At 41.6% G+C, this 22,647-nt stretch overlaps 1 protein-coding gene and 1 long non-coding RNA gene across 2 annotated transcripts in view; one reads left to right on the forward strand and one right to left on the reverse strand.

Moving 5' to 3' along the window:
* The first annotated feature begins 1,880 nt into the window (after positions 1 to 1,880).
* LOC120376166 lies at positions 1,881 to 17,294 on the forward strand. Its single transcript, XR_005587079.1, has 3 exons — positions 1,881 to 2,015; positions 15,422 to 15,489; positions 17,159 to 17,294. It is a non-coding gene; the product is annotated as an uncharacterized LOC120376166 (long non-coding RNA).
* Positions 2,346 to 22,647, reverse strand: part of BACE2 (beta-secretase 2) — a 72,007-nt gene continuing 51,705 nt past the window's right edge. The window contains exons 3-9 of the mRNA XM_039496964.1: positions 18,926 to 19,142; positions 17,175 to 17,303; positions 15,339 to 15,473; positions 13,932 to 14,033; positions 10,794 to 10,943; positions 9,226 to 9,394; positions 2,346 to 5,094 (exon numbers count right to left, since the gene is read on the reverse strand). Of these exons, the coding sequence (XP_039352898.1) occupies positions 4,841 to 5,094; positions 9,226 to 9,394; positions 10,794 to 10,943; positions 13,932 to 14,033; positions 15,339 to 15,473; positions 17,175 to 17,303; positions 18,926 to 19,142 (1,156 nt within the window). The 3' untranslated portion in view covers positions 2,346 to 4,840. The remainder of the gene's footprint in view (positions 5,095 to 9,225; positions 9,395 to 10,793; positions 10,944 to 13,931; positions 14,034 to 15,338; positions 15,474 to 17,174; positions 17,304 to 18,925; positions 19,143 to 22,647) is intronic.

The following is a 22,647-nucleotide window of genomic DNA, read 5'->3' on the forward strand; positions in this document are numbered from 1 at the left end:
GAATGCCAATTTTGTAGATTTTAAACTGTTTGACAATAGAAACCAATTACAAATTATGGGCAGCTTACTTTTCTGATTTACACATTTCATTTACTTTCACTCATTTCTATAAGTTACCTTTCCAAGCTTCTTCATGCTGGCAAATTTGATGTCAGAATTGGAAGACGGACCATTAAAGAAGTCAAAAATCACTTCAATAGAACAATCATTCTGGAGTACCTCTGAGCCATAGAATCTAGTCTCTTGTATTTAGCAAATCCTACGTAGAATTGCTACGTGTTGGAATAGTTGCTCCAGTGATTTTCATATACAGACAATACAAACCACCTACTACCAAAACAATCAATACCAAGTAAGACTTCCACTCTTATAAGAAAACACCTTAGGATTCTACTCAATTACTGCAAAGAGTCCTGTGGCACCTTATAAACTGACAGATGTATTGGAGCATGAGCTTTCGTGGGTGAATATGACAAAGTGGGTATTCACCCACGAAAGCTCATGCTCCAATACATCTGTCAGTCTATAAGGTGCCACAGGACTCTCTGCTGCTTTTACAGATCCAGACTAACACGGCTACCCCTCTGAAACTCAATTACTTGCTTTCAATTAATACAGATAATATTGTTAAGAGGTTAGTGTTTCTTTTTTAAAAAGACATACAGATTCTTAATTCTGAGGAGTCTGTGATTTACTATCTATTAATCTACACAAAGGCAAAGCTCAGAAGTAGAATGTTAATGCCTGATATCAGTGTGATGTAAGTAAGTTCAATATCTATAGCAGAAGGATGCTAAGTGTAGGCTATTTAATTAATGTTAATGTTCAGCTCAACTTCATTACAATATATAAAAAATGCTTTCAAAGTCATATTTATCTGTTCTCGTCACTGCCTGAGTTGAGCACGGGAGCCCAAAATAAGATCCCTGAAATGGAACTTGGAGCAACAGAACAGTGAAGACAGAATTGTTGTTTTCCCTTGCTGCAGCTCCAAATCCTGCATGTAATTCATTCGGAAACAACTAAATATTATTAATGATTGAAGCAGCTGTATGCAATGAACTATGACTTTCCCAATTTGCCTGGTAAATAAATGTTATGTTAAAATTGGGAATGTGTTGCATCAGAAACTACTATGGTTATATTAGCATTGGGATATATTGGTCTATTACCCATTTGGGGGTACATTTTTTTTTTAAAGTGACAAATTGTCTTGGAAATCAATACCTATTTTTCCCTATAACCTTGTTTTTGAAGGCATGGTTTAAAAATCTGTTGATTTATTTCAGGGATATTCATAGGAGTATCAAATACCTTATAGCACTATTTCAAAATTGGGAAAAAAAAATCCTCCTGAATAAGAAACACTTCAAAAGATTCTAGTTCATCATTGAGCGTCATCTTTCATAGAAAAATGCTCAAGTGCATTATTTTCTTAATGTGCTGCTGGCTAACAATTGAAACCTGTAACAGTTCCCATTGCTTTTCTGTTGCCAGAGCAACAAAGAAATACCCACCTGAATATCTGCCACTGTAAGTATCAATTTAGTAGCTGAGATGAAGTTTGTGTGGCTAGCGGATGTAACTAATAGCATTTTAACTATAAGCCAGATTTTTAGTGGCAAGGGATGCCATGAAAACTCACACTGTATTACCATCTATTTAATTTCTGTTACTGGATTATTGCTTATGTACCGTATATACTCGTTCATAAGCCAAATTTTTTTTTAGTAAAAAAGGGAAGCATCAGAGAAGGGGGTCGTCTTATGAACAGGTATAGAGAGGGGGAGAGATGAGACACAGCTCCCCCCCGCCCCCGCCCCAACAGAGGGAGCAAGGAGAGGCAGCACAGCCAGCAGAGTCAGAAGGGAAGAGGCGGGGCCAGAGTGTCTCCGGCCACGCTGCTCTCCCCGCAGCCTCCAAAGCAGCTGCAGCTCCGGGGTTGGCAGGCTGCGGCCGTGCCACCTGGGGCAGCTGTGGCCAGGCCAGAGACATCCTCCCCTGGCCCACCCCAGGTAAGGTGGGAAGGGAAGGGATGGGATGGGGGCATGTGGGGGATGGTCACGGGTTACTCCCCCTTACCCCCAGCTTCTCCCCCCCCCCCCAAATTTCCCCACCAGTTGCTGTCCCGGCCCATCAGGGTAAGCAGCTGACGTGCTGGGACACTTTGTTTACTTAGGTTTAACTCCGTGCCTGCGGACGCTCAAGGAAAACAACCAGTCTCAGCCCCGCAGCAGCTTATCCTGATGGCCCGGGAGCTAAAGTTTGCTGACCCCTGAATTATAGGATCGGCTTATGAATGGGTCATAAAAATTTTCCATTTTTACTTATCCATCTTTTTGGGGTGGGGTGGGGTGTCCGCTTATAAACGAACCGGCTTATGATCAAGTATATATGGTAATTCAAGTATTTCTATTAAAATGTCTTGACTGATGACATTTAAAATGAAACAAACTGAAGGGCTTTTATATGAAATACAGTGCATTAAAAATACTTTATTGAACTACTCTGGAGAGAGCTAACTTGTTAATACAAAGCATACCAAGAATTTTGTCCAATATTTGCTTCTTAAGATCTTTTTCAGTAATCAGAAAACTAATGTGAAAATATTTCAAGGGTATGCAGTTTTCCCCCTTCAAAAGTAATAAAGATGGTTCCATTCTGCCTTGCACTATTAATCCAGACTCTGTACAAAAATTCAAAAATATTTTAATTTAAAACAAAATATGACAAGAGTATTAAATATATTTCCTTAACAAAACACAAAAAGATATTTTCAGTCACATTCCTATGTGCCAAGTCGAACCCAGGAGGACTAAATGGAGCTAGATTGAAGAACTAGAAACACCATTCTTTCCAAAGCAAAAATCTTTGGGTAAAACTCAAAAAAGGAACTTTCTTTTTATGTTTCAACTCAATGCTCCTAATGCAAATTTGTTTCAACAGTATAACAATTCAGTTATGAAGAAACACAGGGCCTCATTTTCAAAAGTGCTGAGCGCCCCAATGCCAGGTGAAATCAACAGGAGCTGTGGGAACTCAAGACTTCAGAAAATCAGGAGCATTGCATTTTATTCTCCTTTTGTGCAAAGAAAAAAAAATCCAAACAAACTGAAAGTACACTATGGAACAGAAATGTCATGATACGTGAAAGAAAAAGGAACTCAGTCACGTAGCACACATGAGGAATCAAAGATAGTGCTTTCTTAGCACAATTTTAGTCATCTTCATATTAGAACTGACAAAGAAAAAAAGTCTAATTTTTTAACAATATAAAAAGGGAAGCTGTGTGGATTTAGAGAGATAAATATAGGGATAAAAATCTATGAAAATAAGCCTAATTGTAACACATTTTTATCATTCTTGCTATGCAGATCTTTACATTTCTTAGTATAGTTTTTTATAAGGCCAGGAGAAAAACAAAATAAGACAAGCCATATGCAGAAGTTTCCTACTACTAGTTCCAAGAAAAGCATTTTCAGATGTAAAAACAAAACTCCAGCTATTTCCTCAGCCAGCCCAGCAATCCAAAACTGTAATAAAACACCTTAAAAGGCACTTTTAGCCAGGATGCAAAATGTAGGTGGTGGTTAAAAAAAAAGTGTAATTATAATTTAATTTCTGAGCCTAGCACTGTTTCTCCCTCCCTTCCCCCACCCCCTCACACACACACACTCAGTGACTGTGCAAGAACTTTACAAAGGAAACCAAGGTTGAGCAACTGCAACACTGGCTTACTAGCTATAAGAAAATACTCATCAATATTTAAAGAAAGGGCCACATTCTGATCTCAGTTAAACTCCAGATTTATACTTGTACAACTGAGATAATAATCTGGTCCAGAATGTTTTTTTTAATTTTTAATATTCTTTTTAGGATTACTGGACCAGTACTTTTCAGTCTCTTACCTAGCGTTCCAATCACTCTGTGTAATATAATATATTTTTCACCAAGATGGACATGCCAGAGCTAAGCTGACATACCTTAATGTGTTTAACTGAAAAATTATTTTATAAAAGGAGGATTAAGCAATAACTATTTGGGAGTCAAGAAAATGCATCTTGTGGTACAGGATTTCTTGTAGTTTAAGAACAGTTTTATGTGCACCACACTTACCAGGAGTAAGTATCCTTATAAATTAACAGAGGTAGTCTTGTTTTACACTAAGGCTGAGTAGTTTTGGTTTCCCATTTTTCCTCTTCAATATATTTAGAAAGGACAGCCTACAAAGGGAGACCCACTCAAATGACAGCAGTTTATTTTCTTGAAAAATAAAATTTCTTCTTGACCTGACTTTCTTCCATCTGCTGCACAAGACTCACCTTTCCCTCTCCCCCACACTGTGAGCACTGTTCCAAAATGAATTGCTTTAAACAGAAAATAGTATTTCTTTAATGGGATTAATAAGAAAAATCAATAAAACTTATGATCTTTTTTCTTTTTCTATACTCAAGGCTTGATTAATGTTAGAAACTTGACAGTTCTTTTCTTCTTTGAGGAAGGGATGAGCAACATTGTGCATCTGATGGAAGAACATCACAATGTATTTTTTTTTGTTTTTTTTAAAGCATTACTGAGATCTTAAAGGTTCAGCTGTGCTACTGAGGAGCAGAACCAGTAAGGTAGCACTTGAGAGTGGTTATAATGTTTTGGTTCAGAATCAGTGTTAGAAATAAAGCGTAAAAGTTATGATGCAATATGCCTGGAGAGTATCCAGCAGTAGAACAGTGATTTGAGATTAATGTATACGGAACAAGGCCTTGGCTTTCTCTCCGGGGTTAGAAACTTTATCCTTAATTGTGTTAGAGAATCCAAGGTTCCTTGAGTTTTATCAAGTTCCTCATTTCCATCGATGACGCACTAACGATGACTCATCACTGACTACATCATTGTCAGTGAAGCGATGCTGACAGCGAGGTGGAAGAAGCAGTAAGATTATCAAAACAAGGAGGATGATTCCACATAAACTCATGAGAGCATAGGAGATAATCCACAACATCGGTTCGTGCAAGGTCATTGTGGCGACACAGTTGCTTGCTATATCTGCTGTTGTGAAAGGGCCTTCAATCTCAGATACTGGAGAGCCACCAACTTCTGAGAAATTACAAAAAGAGAAACATTATCTAAACAGCCAATGCCTAAGGATGGGAAGAGATGACTTTTCTTAGCAAGATTTAAAATAAAAAACTACAACAATAGCAAATTCAAATAGTTCTGTACTTTAGATATTTGGAATAACTGCAGTAGCTCTGTGTTCTTCACACAGTTTTTGGATAAGAGTTATGCTTTATCTACATTTTTGGAAAAAACAGGGAACAGTTGTGGTAGAAACCCTAACACATTAACCTGATGTCAACTCTGTATGACAAAAAAACAATGCTTTTCTATCCCTTCTTACTACTTCTACATAATAAACACTTTCCCTGTCAACTAATTTCTAGTGATATGTCATTCAGGGGTGAAAGTGAGCTGATACGGGCCAGTACTCTGTACCGGTAAGAACCGGCCCCGGCCCATACCCAGCCCACATTAAAGCGCTGCTGCGGCAGCGCTTTAAACATCGCTGCCCCTTTCCTCCATCGGTGGTCTTGCTGGTAGGGTCCGTACTGGCAGGGCCGTCGATGGGAGGCAAAAGGGGCAGGGACATTAAAGCACTGCTGCAGCAGCACTTTAAGGACGGTCCTTTGCCGCGGCAGCACTTTAACGTTCCTGCGCTCCCCGCTTCCCCCAGTCAGCGGGGGCCACAGCAATGTTAAAGCGCTGCCGCAGCAAAGGGCCCTGCAGCACTTTAATGTCCCTGCCCCATTGCCCCCTTCCCCCTCCGCAGCCTCTGACAAGCGGGGGGGGGGGGGGGAGAGGGCGGGGGAGGGCAAAGGGAGCAGTTGCCCTGGGGCCAGCGATTTCAATGGGCCCGGGGCTCCAAAGGGACACATCAAAAGCAAAAGGGACACAGTTTTACTGCTTTGCAGGTAGCCTTTAAATATATACAGTCCCTACTCTCAAAATAAATTGAGAGATTAACAAAAAGGCTATCAAAAATGGTTGTCAGAGCAGCTGACAGGAGCATAAAAACATCCCACAAAAATACAACTGAATAAAATAGGGAAACTTGTCTAACTTATTAAAAAAGTTTTTTTTAATATGAGCCAACAATTATGACCATTGTTGCACTTTAGCTATGTTATGGTATAAAAATGGAGCCAGGATTCCATCCTAGGTGCCCATGATACAACTTAAAATTCCAACAAATTTAAATCAGTGTATGTTTTGCCATTGCCTTCAATAGGGCAAGAATTTCACTTCTGGGGCAGTGCTCCTTTTAAAACATACATGCATCCATAATTTGAAAGATTTATAGTGAGACCAAGCAAATTTCAGCACACATTTATTTCCATGGTTTGTATTTTTAAATGTTGGCAGTGTCTGATAATTACTTCAGATAAAAGTTTAATGACTGTAAATGTGACCATTTTATACTGTATCTACTTTCTGTGTTTGGCCATGAGAATCCCTCAGAAGATGCTTTGACAGATTTAGCTTAGAAAATGATTAACCAGCAATATGGTCAAACTAGTTTTAAAAAAAAATACTGCTATTTAATACTTTTATCTCTTGTATTGCTACCACTCAGTATATTTCTTCCATAATTCATTCATGAGACAGTCTTACATTCTTATCACTTAGTACAAAAAAATTAAAAGGCAGAATCTTACTACATGTAGGAGTTATGGTTAATGAGAGCTGCATTGCTTAAAAAGAAAAAAAAAATCATATGATCTGAACATCATCTATTCCTGAGTCAGAATTTAGGGCCTGATCCAAAACCCTTTGTTTTCATTTTGCAGAGACACTGACAGGCTGCAGTGGCTCTAACGAGGCAGCCACAGTTTATGAACCTGCCTCCTCTTCCCTTCATCCCCCCCAAAAGCTTGTTTTTGTTATGAATTTTTCCAACAGTTTTAAAATAAACTAGATCTTCAGACTCTGGAATACTCTCCCCAGCCTATCACCTGAGAACTTTTCACAAATTCTTATGAAAAAAGACAGTCTACTTCAGAATACTCCTTTAAATAACATTGGGGCGGATTTGAAATTAGCAATAGGTGAGACATTTTGAAGCTTCCCTTAAATTAAGCTCAAAAGCTTATCTGAACTAGGAATAGTTTGGATTTCTTCTCTTCCTGCAATAATTGACAATAAATAATCCCCTAGCCCTCTATCAGACTCCTCAAACTTCAGCTCTCTCCTGAACAGGCAAGGCAAGTACTGGAGAAACTGAAGGGGTAAGTAAGTGAGCAAGAAGGGTGTGAAGATTTGGGGACATCTGTCTGTACAACTTGTAAATTCTCTCCTCCAGGGTGGTGAGGAAAGGGAAAGGAGTGTAGTGTAGTTTATTATTTTTGTACAGATCTGTGTATTTATTGTGCCCTTAAAGAGCAATGGCGTTAGAATCCTGTCCCAAGTCTGTATGTGTGTTTTTTGTTAACCTCGGACCCCCAAAGCACCCACACTACTGGAATTCTCAGAGAGGGTGTGTTTAAAATGGGGGGAGGGAGGGGAGTCTGAGGAGTCAGCCCTAGTCCCAGAAACTAGGCAGTTGGACCACAGGATCTGTGCTCTCAGGAAGATTAGCACCCCAGGAGAGTGCCCAGGGTCTCCAAGATGGGGCAGTGCCTGGACTCTGAGGTCCAGAGGCTGAAAGCACATGGGATCCAGCCAGCAGTTAGTTCCCTCACAGCAGTGTGGTGCATGCGTGATAGGGGATGTTTGCCTGGCACATCCTGGAGAACTTGACTCTACCAAGTCAAACCTCAAAACTGGTTTTGGTCCAGTTCTTAATGTTTGCTAATTGTATTTTTAATCTCTATTTAAAAAGGCCATAAAACCCAGCAAATTCAGAGTGCAGGTCAAGTTTCTATCATTAATCACTAACCTGGTTTCATCATAAAACCAGGGACAAGAAATTATGTATTCAACAAACTCTCAAAAGTGAGGAAACAATCAGTAATTCTGTTTATTTTAAGCCCGTGAATAGGCTTAAGAGTCCCAACTAAAATACAGTAATAGAGTTGCTATGGAAGTCATGGATTGGCCCCTGTGGGAAGCCAGTTATGCTGCTTAATCTCTGCACACCATGCTGACTGTTTACCATGTATAGTCATGGTTTTCTGATTAAAAAAAAATTCTTTTACTAGACCTCTTGTATATCCACAATATGGAATCTGTGAAGAAGTGACTTCAGAGTAACTAGTGTATCAACTCTCACGTGTATGTGGGAATTGCCACATCAGCACAATAGCCTGTCTTAGACAGTGGCTTACATCACATGATTTCTGAAGAAAGCAAGTTCTCATAATAAACATGGACAAATGTGAGATACTGTACCACAGAGCTGAGGAGGTTGGTTGAAAGAGGAATTCTTCCTGGCACCAGCTAGTGATCAGTTTATATCCTAGCTAATGTAAATGCAGATTCTATTCTTATTCAGCAAGTGCAATCCCTTTTCTTTGAAGAACGATTCTCAGAACTGAGTGAAGTATCCAAGTTTCAGGATTAATGACAACAAGAGGGCACAGAATGGGAGGATGCCGTCAGGCAGCCAGTTATGGCTCATTTGGCTCTCTGATGCACCAGCTTAGAAGCTGCTCTAAACTAAGCAAGCTGTCTTGGCTCACTTAAGGAATGTCTATACAGCAATAAAAGACCCATGGCAGCAAGTGTCAAAGCCTGGGTCATTTGACTCAAGCTCACACTGTGGGGCTAAAAATAGCAAATATGGGAATTTAGGCTTGTGAAGGAGCCTAGGCTCTGGCACACCACAAGGAGAATTACTGATGCACTCTCTTGTGTTTCCCTAAAGACTAGGTGAGCAATGAGTGACAGGAGTTCACTCTTTATCCCTTGGTAACAACATTTCCTTAACCATTTGCTTAAGACCATCAAAAACCTGTAAAAGTCTTTAATAAATTATATACGCCGTTTCCTCCCTTAATCTTTTCAGATATTGGTGAAAGGTCAGAAAGTCACAATTTTTACTCTTTCACAAGCTGTGCTGGCTTATTACTCTGATCTCATCTTTACTGGCAGTGGTGGAAAGTTCGCATTAGCCTCTACTTATCTGCAAATTGTGAACTTATAAAGTTATAGTCCTTGTTGACAGAGCAGCTGATAGAGCTCCAATTTTGAAAATGGCAGATAATTTCCTACGGGGAATGTTTCTCTTACCTGCGCATGGACTAACTGCAAAGCCCACTCTCTTCAGAGCCCTGTCAAAGATAACGTAGAAGCCCTCCATAACTGTAGCACCAATAACCAGGGCACTGCTGGAGGAAGAGATGCCAAAACGGTAGCATTCTAAATTCTGTCCAATCCCAAGGATGGGTTGAATATAAAGCTGTTCATTCAAATAAATAAATAATAAAATAAGTAGCAGTAATCCACAGTATTTAGAAGATAATGACATTAGCTCATAACTGTGGAAGCATGCATAAACACAGCCCTTAATCTGGAGTGTTCTCCAGAGCTTTTGATTTCTAATTTTGAGCGCTCAGGGAGTTCATAAGAAATGAATGAATTAGAGCAAGATGAGTATTGTAAGATACTTAAAACTGGGCAGAGTGTCAGTGGAGTTAAGAACCAGAAACACAGGTTAAATTTGGATTTTAATTAGCTGACACTTAAAGGTCACCTTCACTTTCATCTAAGTGACCTTTTTACATTTTGTATTGTGTGTGTACGCACATGCGGGGAAGCCGGGGGTGGAGGGAGGGAGCCAGGGATATGCAATCAAGTTACAGGAATATTCAAAAGGATTCTCTGAAAGCAGTGGATCTAGAGAGCATTCATGTCAGGTTCAAGCCTCTAAATGAATAACTAAAGTCAGTTCCACACCCTTGTTTCTCACTCAGGGGATGAAAGACTGTCAAGCTACATGGTCAATACAGAAAAGGCTTACATCAAGCCTTTGCTCTATTTCACGTTAAGTATACCTATATGTTTTAGCCGAGGTAAGAGGGTGTGAAACTGATGTTAATTGATGTTTAGTTCATATTGCCACCAATGCTGAAAAGGCAATCAGGAATTATATTGGTTTATGATTAAAGCAGAAGTGGCACATTATATTTTAAAAACCAGGCAGTTCATACTGCATGGAGACTATAATGACAATAAAAACAAATTGACCAAGTTATGGAAATTGGCAAAGGGCACATAGAGGTCCTTTGCCAAGAGTGCCATTTTCAGGAAAACGTGCCTTACCTCACACTATCAAGGGGGAGGAATAAATTTGTTTGCCAAAATGGAAAGATCAAAATCAGCTGAAGAAAAATATGTATTGGTGTCTGATGTAGACAGAGCTGCTGCTTTAGAGGGCGGGAGGGAGTACAAAAGCATTCTTGGAAATTTTTCCTAACAATTTGAAAAATCTCCCTTCTGCTCCACAGTTAGTGAAAAAATGGGGATTTTTTGCAAAGTGTCATTGACATTTTTCCCTTTTAAAATTTATTTTTCAAATTTCATCAAAAATGTTCAGCAGATCTAGAAGTAGCCCAGTTCAGACAACCATTCAAAATGTTTTTTGTAAGTAGGAACTTCAATGATAGTTAAAAGAAATGACTGGGCTTAATTATCTCTGCATCACCAAAATAGTTTTATACAAATGAGATGAGCAGGGAAGCTGTACAATGCAATGAAGAAAGAACTAGGTCATCATAAAGTTTACTTCTTTATTGATGTAAGGAATTATTAGACTGTAGTGTGGCTGATCAAATCCAAATAAGATGACAAGTTCAAACCTGTGGTAGGATAGTTATCCGAAATGATCTGCTGGAGTTTTCATCTCTCAGGTAGATAGAAAGTTTAGGAAATAAGGACCATGGTGTTTCAGTCTTATCCCAGCATGCAAGCTGGGAACCAGTCCAGAATCCAGAGGAGAATGTTTGGATCTACAGGAAAAAAATATGATACATACATGTCACATGTCCTCTGATAGATGCATATAACAATTTTAATCTCTTTATTATTCAGGCATGCTTTCTTCTCCCTTAACTAGGGGAGCTCAGGGGTGGACAAGTCCAGTGGAGGCGTTTGTCTTCTTCTGTGATATGACGCATGAAGCTTGTGTACATTATAAGCCATCAGTGAGGTCACGTCAACCCTTCAGGCTGTTCTAATGCATCAAACTGATGAGTGTTAAGACAGTCTATTAAAAAATCTTATTGTGGTATAAACCTATAAGGACTAATATGCGTAGTGGTAGGATTTTGGAAGGACTGTGGGACATGAACATCTCTATTAGGTCTGTGGATCAAAAAACTAATTTCGCCTTGGCAGCAGGGAAAGAATCATTAGAAACTATTTAACTAACTGCAGTAAATATGTAGGTAGGATGGTCAAACTCATGAGCTTCCTGAGCAATTACTGCAATATCAACAAACTGGAGAAGTAGTAAACTAGCCTTTGCTCCTTCCCCACCCACTCCACGAACTTTCATGTACATCTGGAGCTGAGCACAGATACAAAGGAGTAGGTACATTTTAAACACAAACAAACAGTCTAACAAAGTCAAGAACCTCCTCCCTTCTCCAGAGACACACTATTGTCTTCATGCGACTTCCAAGCTAGGAATTTAGGGCCTGATCCAAAGCCCTTTGAAATCAAAGGGAACCTTTCCGCAGACTTCAGCAGACTTTGGATCAGGCCGTTAGTCCCTTTTCCTGCCTTGCGGCTCATACAACTTGACATGCTTTTGAAATAAAATTGATTAACAGCATTTCTGAATACAGCCCTGGTACTAACCAAGCAAACAATAAACCCTTGCAGAGCTTCCCCACCCAAGACAAACATCCCGTCCTACTCCCTGAAGTACATAAATGTTGACACGATGCCAGACAAGACAAACACACTTCCTTAATCCTGTGCAGTATTTTGTGCCTGTTCCGGTTTCTTATGAAAGACACCACACAGTACCTTGCTGTAAAAAACACCATTACACCAAACATTTTGTGTAGGCGAACAAAAAAGCTAAACCCAACTTCCTCTTACATGGTTTATTTATGCATATTTCACCATAATAGACTCTCATAACAAATTGAAGCCATATACCCAGAAATTAGTTATAGAAAATTCCAGTGGTGACATGTATTTGCAAACAGGGCTTAAAACTTTCTCCAAGTCTTAAAATAAATATGTGAATAAAAAAACCGTCCTGCCTGGAAGTCAGAACACAGCCGTCAATCATTTAGACTTCAACATTTCCTAATGAAATGCCTATCATTCTTGTATAACCCCCACTACTATAGTATCTGAGCACCTCACAATCTTTAATTTAGCCTCATGTCACCACTAAGGTAGAGAAGGGTCATTATCCCTGTTTCACACATGGGGAACTGAGGCACATAAAGATTAAGTGACTTACTCAAGGTCACACACAGAGCAGGGGATTCAGCCTGGATTTCCCAAGTCTCAGCCTAACATCCTAACTACTGAACTGACCTTGATCCCTTTAGGGCAAGGTCAGCTGAACTGATGCCATAGTACTCCTCCCACACGTTGTATAGGGATCACTTATTTTACAAAGAATGGGTGGCATCATCATAACAGCAGTGTTTGGAGAAATGTTTTGAGATGGTGACCTGCTCATTTCCACAAAGGACTCTGGAAGATATATGTTGCCCGTGGGCTATCCAGCATTGAACAGGCTGCTCTGTGTTAAGGGCTTCAGTATGGCAAGGGGGAAGCACTGTTCCTGGGCCAGCGAAGCACTTAATCATGGGAGTTGTCCCATTGAAGTCAATGGACTACTTGTGTGCTTGAAGTTAAGCACTTGCCAAGTGGTTGGCTGGCCCAGGACAGGGTGCTCAGCACTGAAGGTCTCAGCCTTTGGTCTGTCCTACTGAAAAATAATCTAGAAAGAAAATACTTCTTTTCTCTCTCAACCGTCTCTAGGAAGACAGACCTTGCAGTCTGAAAAACACTGTGTGCTGGCATACAGCTTGGAGAGGGCAAGACTGTAAGGATTTGAATGCTTGCTTTGATTTCAAGAATAATAGTTTCTTACATTACACTTGCCTGCCTTATTTTTATATGTCAAACCAATATATTTTGGGAGGCATGGCTTTATACCACATAAATGGACCCTGCAGGTCACTGAAATAAAGATTTTAGCTGTATTTAAGAATCCCCCTCCCACCATCACTTTTTAACAGAATGTTAATCTAAGCAAATGTCATATTTCAATGAAACAGTGCTTTTCACAAGCAAAGCATGTTGAAAGTGCTACTACAGCACTGTGTTGCAGTAGGAAGTACAGCTACTGAAATATATCGGATGCTAAACATGATCCTGCTAACATTACTCACGTGAGTCAGAGTCTGACACTCCGACTCCCTCTCCATGAACAGTCCTGATTTCAGTAGGACTGGTTCCAGAGCAAGATGCTTCTAAACATAATGGTGGCAGAATCAGACCCATAAGTAGCTTTATAGATATGAATAGTCTCATTGAAGTCCACGAGACTCTAATGACAGTAGGCATTATGCCCGACAGGAAGCGCTTGCAGAATCAGCCCTTTATGTTTCATGAACATTTACTTTTGAATCAGTGAACTATTTGTCAGGCCCAAGAACACTGAATTTGAGAAGCAGGGATTCCATGAATGGTTCCTCAGTGCATCAGAACAAGTATTACGCCACTGCAAAAGTTCTCAAACTTTTCCATATTAGGACCCCTTTTTCCATTCTGGGACCCAACTCTACCCAGAGCCATCGCCCATTTAGCAACATGCGCAGGGTGATTGCAACCTCCAAAACAGACCAGTTCAGGACCCACCCCCGGTTGAGAACTCATGAACTCTTGTGCTAGACAACACCCGAAAACATTCACATGCAGGTTCTCCTTCAAGGAACAAGGCAGGTTTTACAAGATCAGCTTACCAAAGATGTGCTCACAATTGCTTCGACCACAGCATTGAAGACTTTCTGGGGAAGGCGGAGGAGAGTGGTGCCACTGTCTACTATTGCTTTGTCTGCATTATACTAAGAGGGAAGGAACAGAGTTAATATACTGTATGCAGGTTAAATGATGTAGTCAGTTGCTTCATAACAATGACTAGGACTGTTCTTTTTCAGTAGCAGTCATCATAAAAATCTTTACTTCATGTAAAGTGACAGCACTCTACAGCTGGCAACCTGCATTAAAATGAGGACTAAGAATGAAAGACATTGAATTAAGGTTTCCCCCATAGTTGAAATGGCTCACCATAACTTGAACATACTACTGCAGGCTAACGTATTATGACCTACAGTACTATGCACCTGACTTAAAAAGTAATTGGGGAACTTCAGTCCTCCCTCCTGCTTGTCATACTGAGTCACCACCAAGATGTCAAACACTTCACCTACTTTTTACCTCTTTTTTTTGTGTGCCTATTATAGAAAGAAACAAAAAAAAGTCAGAAGTGCAAAAGGAACTACTAAACCAGAATGGTGAATTCAAGTCTTGTCACGTTATAATCCATGCTTGCAAAATGGGCATGTTTCTCTTCACTATACAAAATCCAATAAATTAAGAAGCTTCTCTAGCATGAGTACAGTATATGAATACATAAACATTAACAAGGCATGCCTTTTACAAAATACATGTTAGTGATTATTGTTAATGATAAAAACCATGTGGAAATGGTAGGTTTTTCTATGAACTGCTTTTTCTTTCAATTGAACCAATATAATTTGAGAGTTGGATGTTTATGGCACAATTAAAAAAGAAACAAACAAGGAATGCTTCTATAGAGCAGAGGGAAAGGGAACTGGGGGAGGAGGTTGTGGCCAAGACATGTTGTTGTATGTTCAAAACAAACCACCACCACCACCACGCTAGCAAACACAAATGATAAACACTGCAGCTTCCCTTCTAGTTTTACCCTCACAGAATTTCCTCAGACCCTTTATAGCCCAAAGGCAGCCCTGCCCTCTTAATTGGCTCAACTGGGAGCAGCTGTACTGGCACAGAGGCATTGGACCTATTTCAGGCACCCTGGGCCAGCCACCCTGCAACAGTGCTGTTTGAAACATTTTCCTTTTAATGTGCTTGGCATATACACACACATCGTATTGTTTAAGATGTACAAAGTTTGTTCTTTTTCACAGGTTGTCACTGACTTTTAAATCTTATAAAGAGGGCTGCAACATACTTCCATTTAGAAGGGCGGTACGCTTCAGAATTTAACTTTGATTGCTTCACTTTTGTTCTAAACCAAATGGATGGAATCTTTGCTTAAAAAATAGTTAGGTTTTTGTTTGTTTTTTTAATGTCTAGACAAACAGTTCTCTCACTGCAAATACCTCTCTGCAGTCCAAGTTAAGGTTCTGGCCTCCAACCTCCAGTTTGAGAATTTCAACCTGGTAATACCATTCCTCCTTTATAGGTGTGTACCAGATATCACCCTTGTACAAACTTGGTTCAATTCCACCCAGGACCTGAAGAGAGAAAATCGTAAGTTTCAGAGTAATGCAAACTTTTTTTTTCCTGTACGTGCATAAAAACTAAGACAACTGTGATTACACAGGGCAAAGAAATTTTACTGAGCTCCATCTGCAAAAATTCGGTTGTTGAACACAATTGGATAAAAGGATACATTTCAAGTATTTCAAACATCAAGATGCCAGAGGGCACTTGCTATAGTTAACAAGTCAAACTCCTCTTGAAATATCCTAAGTACCCGCAATGCCTGCCAACTTCAAAATTGATTTCCTTATGGGCGTTCCCTTCTTGAGTTAAAATTAAACAGGGTTTTTAATGGTACTGCCAAGGCTGAAACTAGGCAACACACAAGAACGGGAAAGAGCATTAAGCCTTCACATTAAAAATTCACTTAAGAGTACAAGAGTTAATATAGCCTAATAACGCAATTTTTAGATGCACTTAAGAGAAATGCAAGCATCTAAAATTAAAAAGGTTGTAGAGGATTTTTTTTAAACTAAGGGCTGGCAGAAAGCCAACAGGTGCAGAGGAGCATGCAGTTTGGGCAGAGACATCCCTTAGGGATTAATTTATTAAAGGGGGAACTCTATAGTCTAACACAAAGAATAGGAAATAAATTGGTAAAGTGCAGGTAGTAGCTAGTGAGGAACAGTCACACATAAAAGAATCCCATTAAAATATAAACACATGGAGGCAAACTGACTATTGACAAAATGTACAAGTGCGTATATACAAATGCTAGAAGACTAAATACTAAGATGAGTGAACTAGAGTGCCTGGCATTAAATGAGGATATTGATATAATAGGCATTGCAGAAATTTGGTGGAATGAAGATAATCCATGAAACACAGTAACAGTGGGGTACAAAATATGCTGGAATGACAGTAGTTCGTGCTGGTGGGTGAGTGGAACTCATTGCCAAGGGATGTTGTGAAGGCCAATAGGATAATTGGGTTCAAAAAAGAATTAGATAAATTCATAGAGGATAGGTCATTGATGGTATTAGCCAAGATAACCAGGGACACAACCCCATGGCTCTACGTGTCCCTAGATCTTCAACTGCCAGATGCTGGGATTAAATGACAGAAGACAGATCACACAAAAATTATCCTGTTCTCTTCATTCCGTCTAAAGGCTCTGGTACAGGCCACTGTCAGAAGACAGAATATTGGGCTAGATGACTTGTACATAAGAATGGCCATACAATAGGATCAGAATTTGGTCTTTGTCATACACATTTCTCAAGTGTATTAACTTACACATTTGTCAAAAATAACGGTAGCAAAAATCTGTAAGGAGTAGAGCCCAGATTCTGCCAGCCTTATTCACATCAAGTACTACTTTATTCTGAGTATTCCTGCTAACTGGAATTATGTTACTTGCAGAGTAAGGTACAACACAGTTTGAGCAAAGGTGGTGAATCTGGCCTCAAGTGAAGATGTTAAGGGACAGTGCTTCTTTCTTACAAGTTTCTAATTAAAAAGACAAAATTCAATATACAATGTAGTGGTTGGCTCAAAAAAAAAAAAAAAGTAATTAAGCATATTTAAGTAAAAATGGATGAAGGATGGAAAGAATAAAGAGGCACTTTAAACTTTTTAAATTAAAAAATAGATTTCTCATGTTTATTAATTTTGGAAAGTGAGAGAATGATTAGTTTGGATGATTTTTCCCTTTCAGACTGACAGATACCCACAAGACTACCTCCGTTGGTACCACTTCCAGGAACAGGCATTCCAGCACCACACATTTGCAGGGAGAAAACGTTGGGAATCTTTGCTTGACTCACAAGGGAATCAAAGAATGTCTCCACCGAACTTGAAGGCTAGAGTATGTGGGGGGGGGGGGGGGGAGAGAAAGAAAAGCAGATAAATATAGGATTATTCACACAGATGATAAACTGTTTTAAGAATCTTTTTAAAAAAGGTTTTGTAGAAACAAGCAAATCAATCACATAAAATCCCTCTTCACTGGATGAAGATGAATTTCTGACAATTGTGTGATGAACAAACACTCCAGATTTAAATAATTAAAAGGAGAATGGAACAGACAAACTTTTGTCATTTCCCTTTCTCTAAATATTTCTCACACACATTTTTATTCTTGGACATTGTTACATGCATCCAGAAGACATCATGTACTCACTGATTGCAGTATTGGCTCCTGACAAATGTTGCTGCTAAAAGTGTCCAAGGACACTCAATTTCTGCAGAAGTATTTGCCATATATTGCATTGTGGGTCAGCAGAAGAATCAGGAATCAGTTTTCCCTGCCACTTCTCCATGGTCAAATGGCAGCATTTTAGAGCTGAATCATCCAGCATTTCAGATTTTAACTCTAATCTTCAGTGACTTTAAGTCTCACCTTCCTTCCTTTGGAAGGGGCGGAATATCAAAATGCACTTAACTAACTATTAGTTTAATAAGTGGTGTCACGCACTACATATCTAGAGCAATACTGTGCCCTCACGCTAGCCTTTACACTTTCTATAAAAGTAGTTAGGCTGGGCAGGTTTTATACTGCGATATATCAGCTCTGCATTTCATAACAGTTGGCTATTTGTTTGGCACACAGAATACTAGGGCCTGATCCTGTGAGGTGAGCACTCGTAGAACTTCGCAAGACCAAGGCCTTAAAAAAAAGAGCAAAATCCTTGAGTATGTAACATACAACTGATAACACATTGTATGTTATAAGTGGGTAAGTGAGTTTCTGGATTTCTCAGCGCAGCACAACGAACATAGAGTTAAAGTAGTTTGGGTGGTCTGATTTTCATTTCCAGATCTCTAGAGTTATTGTAAATTTAATCTTCTCTCTCCAAATTTCCTGGTTTTTTAATAGTAGGGCTGTGTGTGGTTTATAAAAATAACACGCTATGCATGTTTTTGTAAAAGTTCCCCCCCTTACATTACAGATATGTATACTCCGACTCTTAATGTACATTTTGTTTGTTTGAATAAAATAAGCAACGTGGGGCTTTGTCTAGGACATGCATCAGGTTCCAAGCAAGCATAAAGAGATTCATCAAGAACGCTCCATGTCCCAGCCTTATATGTATTACGAGACGTGTGGCCTCCTACCAGACTTTACTTACCCTGTGGTCAACAGCCAACCCTTCCACCACTAGAAGACTGTTCAGCCCAAATGAGCAAAAACTGGATCATCAGCCCCCAGACAAGCCTAAATCCTCATTGGGGGCACCAGCTCCATTTAGGCTTGCTGGGATCTGCCAAACCTGATAGGCTCCCAGTGGATGTGGGGTAACTGGCAGGAAGCGTTGACAACTTTGCTAAGGGCTTGTGGGGAGAAGCAGGAGTAGAAAAAACAAGGCGTCTAAAGCCTTCAGGGGAGTGCTCCATGACATTTGAAATCACCTTCCTTCATTACCTTGTTTTTATTTTTGGCTTTGTTTTAATCATGAAAGGTGGGGTGGAAGAGGAGCCTTACCTTGGCTAAGGCATCATAGGCAAGTCCAAGGATCCCATGCCATTTAACCCCCGGTAAAAAGAAATTCTCCGATTCCAGAATGGTAGCAATGTTGATAGTGTACGTGCCATTGATTCCCTTTGGAATAGTAATGACATCAGTGCCAAGTACTCCAGTCCAACTTCCTTGCGTATACCGGACAGTGACATCAGTGCCTTGTGACTTATATGTACTTGACCTATACAACGGGGCAGGAGACAAAAGAGATGCTATAAAATAAGTGAACTGCTCCTTTATAATGCTAATCATACAAATGCTGTTTAACAAAATTATTTCTACTCAAGAAAAAAAAGTGACTTCTTGCAAACAAATCACATGTACTCAAAGACGATTGTAAGGGAATGGAAAGAGAAAGTTGACCCCCTGTTTTGGTACTTAACCCCTTCAGTGACTAAACTCTTCAGAATTTGAGATGGCTTTTTAATCTGGGATTGTACGTGTCTAGTACAATAGGACCCTGATTCTGGTTGCACCACTACCACTATAGAAATAAATAATAGTGCATTAAATTTACAGTGAGAAGGTCGGTAAAGCTTACACAGAGCTTTTCTTTGGGTCTGAGTTAGTTTCCCAGACCTGAAGAAGAGCTCTGTGTGAGCTTGAATGCTTGTCTCTCTCACCAACAGAAGTTGGTCCAATAAAAGAGATTACCTCACCCACCTTGTCTCTCTAATATCCTGGGACCAACACAGCTACAACACCACTGCAAATATTCAATTTACAGGAAACTGAAAAGCTCTGTGTTAAAAACTGAAATGCCAAGCTAATTGAATAGTTTTAGACAGACACCTAATTAACATTATTAAAAATTCCATTTTGGGTAAATAGGAATTAATTCCTAGTTACATACCAACAAAACATAGGTTATATGCATTTCAGACCATCTTAATTGTAATTCAAGGAAGGAGACTTAGATTTAATAGTGACTCCGGCCTTGTCTACACTACAGGACTATTTCGAATCTACTTAAGTCGAATTTGTGGATTCGACCTTATGAAGTCGAATTTGTGTATCCATACTAAATACACTAATTCGAACTTCTGAGTCCACATTAACGGCGGCGCCGACTGAAGTGGTGCACTGTGGAAGCCTATCCACAGTTCCGTGAGTCCCCGCTGCCCATTGAATGCTGGGTAGCTGAGCATGCCTGCTGCTGGGGGGAAAAAAATCGTGTCGGGGGCGGTTGGGGACCGTCATTGAACCCACTCCTGAAATCACGCCTCCCTGGCGCCGGCGGCCGTGCTGATGGCGCCGCGCTCTTCTCTGCGAGCCGCAGCAGCGCCGGCACATCCTAGCCTCAGCGCGCGTCGCGCTGCTTCGGCTGCTGTCAACTCACTTGTCGCAACTCCTCTCCCCAGTCAGATGATGCTGAGAAATGAGGCGAAAAGCAACGTGGCGAGGCTCGTGGAGCGTCGAGAGCAGGGTGAGGGCGCAGACCTCTACTAAAGCAGATGCAGTGGGTGCCATGGATGGTGGCAATGGGTGGGGGTCATGGGCATGGTGGACTGGTGGGGGAATTCTGGGCCGAAACACAAGGACTGGTGAGACCACATAGTGCTGCAGGTGGGAGGATGCAGAGTGGCTGCGTTCTTGAACTGTGGGATTTGCTGGCACTGCTTTGAACTGTGTGACCAGCCCACCCTCTGCGCCAGCCCTGAGAGTGCAGAGCGCAGCTGGCCATGTGCTGGCGAGTGCCGCCACGCCCTCTGAAACACCGTCAGTAGCAAAACCGCTTCAGAGCCAACAAAAATGGGCAACGTGATTCAAGTGGCTGGGGTTGCTGTGATTCAACTGCTCACGCAGGTAGTGACTCTCAAAGGTCTCAACTCTAGTGACTCCAGGACGCATGGATTCCCCCCAGCGGGCCAGCCAAACTGATTCGGGGGGATAGATAGGACTGCGGCACCTATCCAGGCCTGAACCACATGGCCAGCGCCAGGCCTTAACGCACCAGGCCTGTGAAGGGGGTGCTGCAATGGGCATCTTCAATGGTGTCAAGACTGGGGTGTTTACCAACATCTGTTGGGACGGTTTGTTGGCATGGTTGTGTGCAGAGGTTCAGTGGTCTGTTTAGTTGACCCTCAATCAGGTCAGAGGTTTCTTCCTCACTACAGGACTCTTCTGTGATGCCTGCCCCGCTAATGCCTCCGGGATGTGCAGTACAGCACAGGCTGCTCGGCTGATGAAGGCCCTATACATGCCCTGGCTCAGTGAGAAGGAACTCTTCAACTACCGGGGGAGCAGCAAGCAGAATGGTCGGAGGGCTGTGGGCCGGCAGTCGAAGCGACAGAGCTTATTTTCTTGCTTTCGCGCTGGAGCTAGAATATGTATCTGTGTTGCTGTGCTACTTTTGCTCTGTGTGAGGATCTCTGTGAGAGCAAGGGAGTGGGGCTTTTGGGATGGGAGAGGGAGAGTTTAGCCCGAGACCCTGACACCGGATTTTACGATCACCCACCAGTTTTGGCGCTGCCTGATCAGAGAAGAGGAGCCGTGCTTGGGCACCAGCGCTGAGCTGGAGCACCTGATTTTGCTGTGTGTGTATGTGTGTGTGGTTGTCCACTGTGATGTGACTGTGCTCACGTAATTTAAGTTCTGATCAGTTATCCACTTTTCCCTTAAAACTACAAAAATGTAACCCTCCTTATAACTAATTAATTAATTGAATGTAAATTCATTCACGAATAATAACTAATGAAACATAACAGCATTTCTTGGTGGGTTGGGAAATGACTTGTACTTACTGTGGCGCTGTGTAAGTGTGATATGACAGCTAGTCTGCTCCAGGATTGAAGACAGCCTGGTCCTCTTTGGTTATAGGGTGGGGTGGGGTGGGTTTGCAGTGTGTTTGCAGGTGTGGGTGGGGGCGCAGGGGTGCTCTGGAATGGTGGGTTTGGGCGTTTGGGCGAGGGGGTTTGGGGGTTGGGGTTGGGGGTGGGGGTGGGGGGTTGGGTGGGGTTTGAAGTGGGTGAGGGCAGGGGGGAGGGGCGCGGGTCTGTGCTGGATGAGGCCTCTTGGGTTCCTGTGGCTGGGCATAGGGCCTCAGATTTGGAAAAGGGCCTGCAGGGCGCCAGACGCTGGACAAGGAAGTGCCACGCCAGACCACCTGAGCATACATACACAGCACTGACCCTGGGTGGTGACCCTGGCAGCTGGTGACTGCACCCCTGTTGTGTGCCCCCTGAGTCTGTACCCCCTGCTGGTGTGCAGTGCCTGCAGTCTGAATCCCCACAACCCACAAAAAGCACCCGAGAGCAGTGACCCAACTAAAAACACAAAGTCACAGTAACAAAAAACTGCCACACAGGGGAGTGGGACAACGTTGATTTAATAATGTTATACTTCTGTAAGGGAAACTTGGATTTGGGACTGGGTGATCCTGTAAGGTTGGAGATTCACACTCTCTGAGACCTCTCCTGTCTTGTTCATTCCCCTCTGGGCCTCCGGTGTGTAAGCTCTGGCGGCGCCTACGGCCTTGGTCTTGTTGCTTGGGGGGTGCAGGGGCTCTCTCCTCTGCCTGCTCTGCCTGCTGCAGATCTTGGCGGCGCCGGGGTCAAGGTCCTTCTGCTTGGCTGCCTGCTCATCTCGCTGCCTCCTCCCGCCCGCCGTGCGCCACCTATCCTCCCGTTCGCCGTGTGTGCCTCCTCATTAGACCCAGGCGCTCCTCCACTGTCACATGCTCCCGC

Source organism: Mauremys reevesii, linkage group 1 (assembly GCF_016161935.1).
Source record: "Mauremys reevesii isolate NIE-2019 linkage group 1, ASM1616193v1, whole genome shotgun sequence".
Classification (NCBI taxonomy): Eukaryota; Metazoa; Chordata; order Testudines; family Geoemydidae; genus Mauremys; species Mauremys reevesii.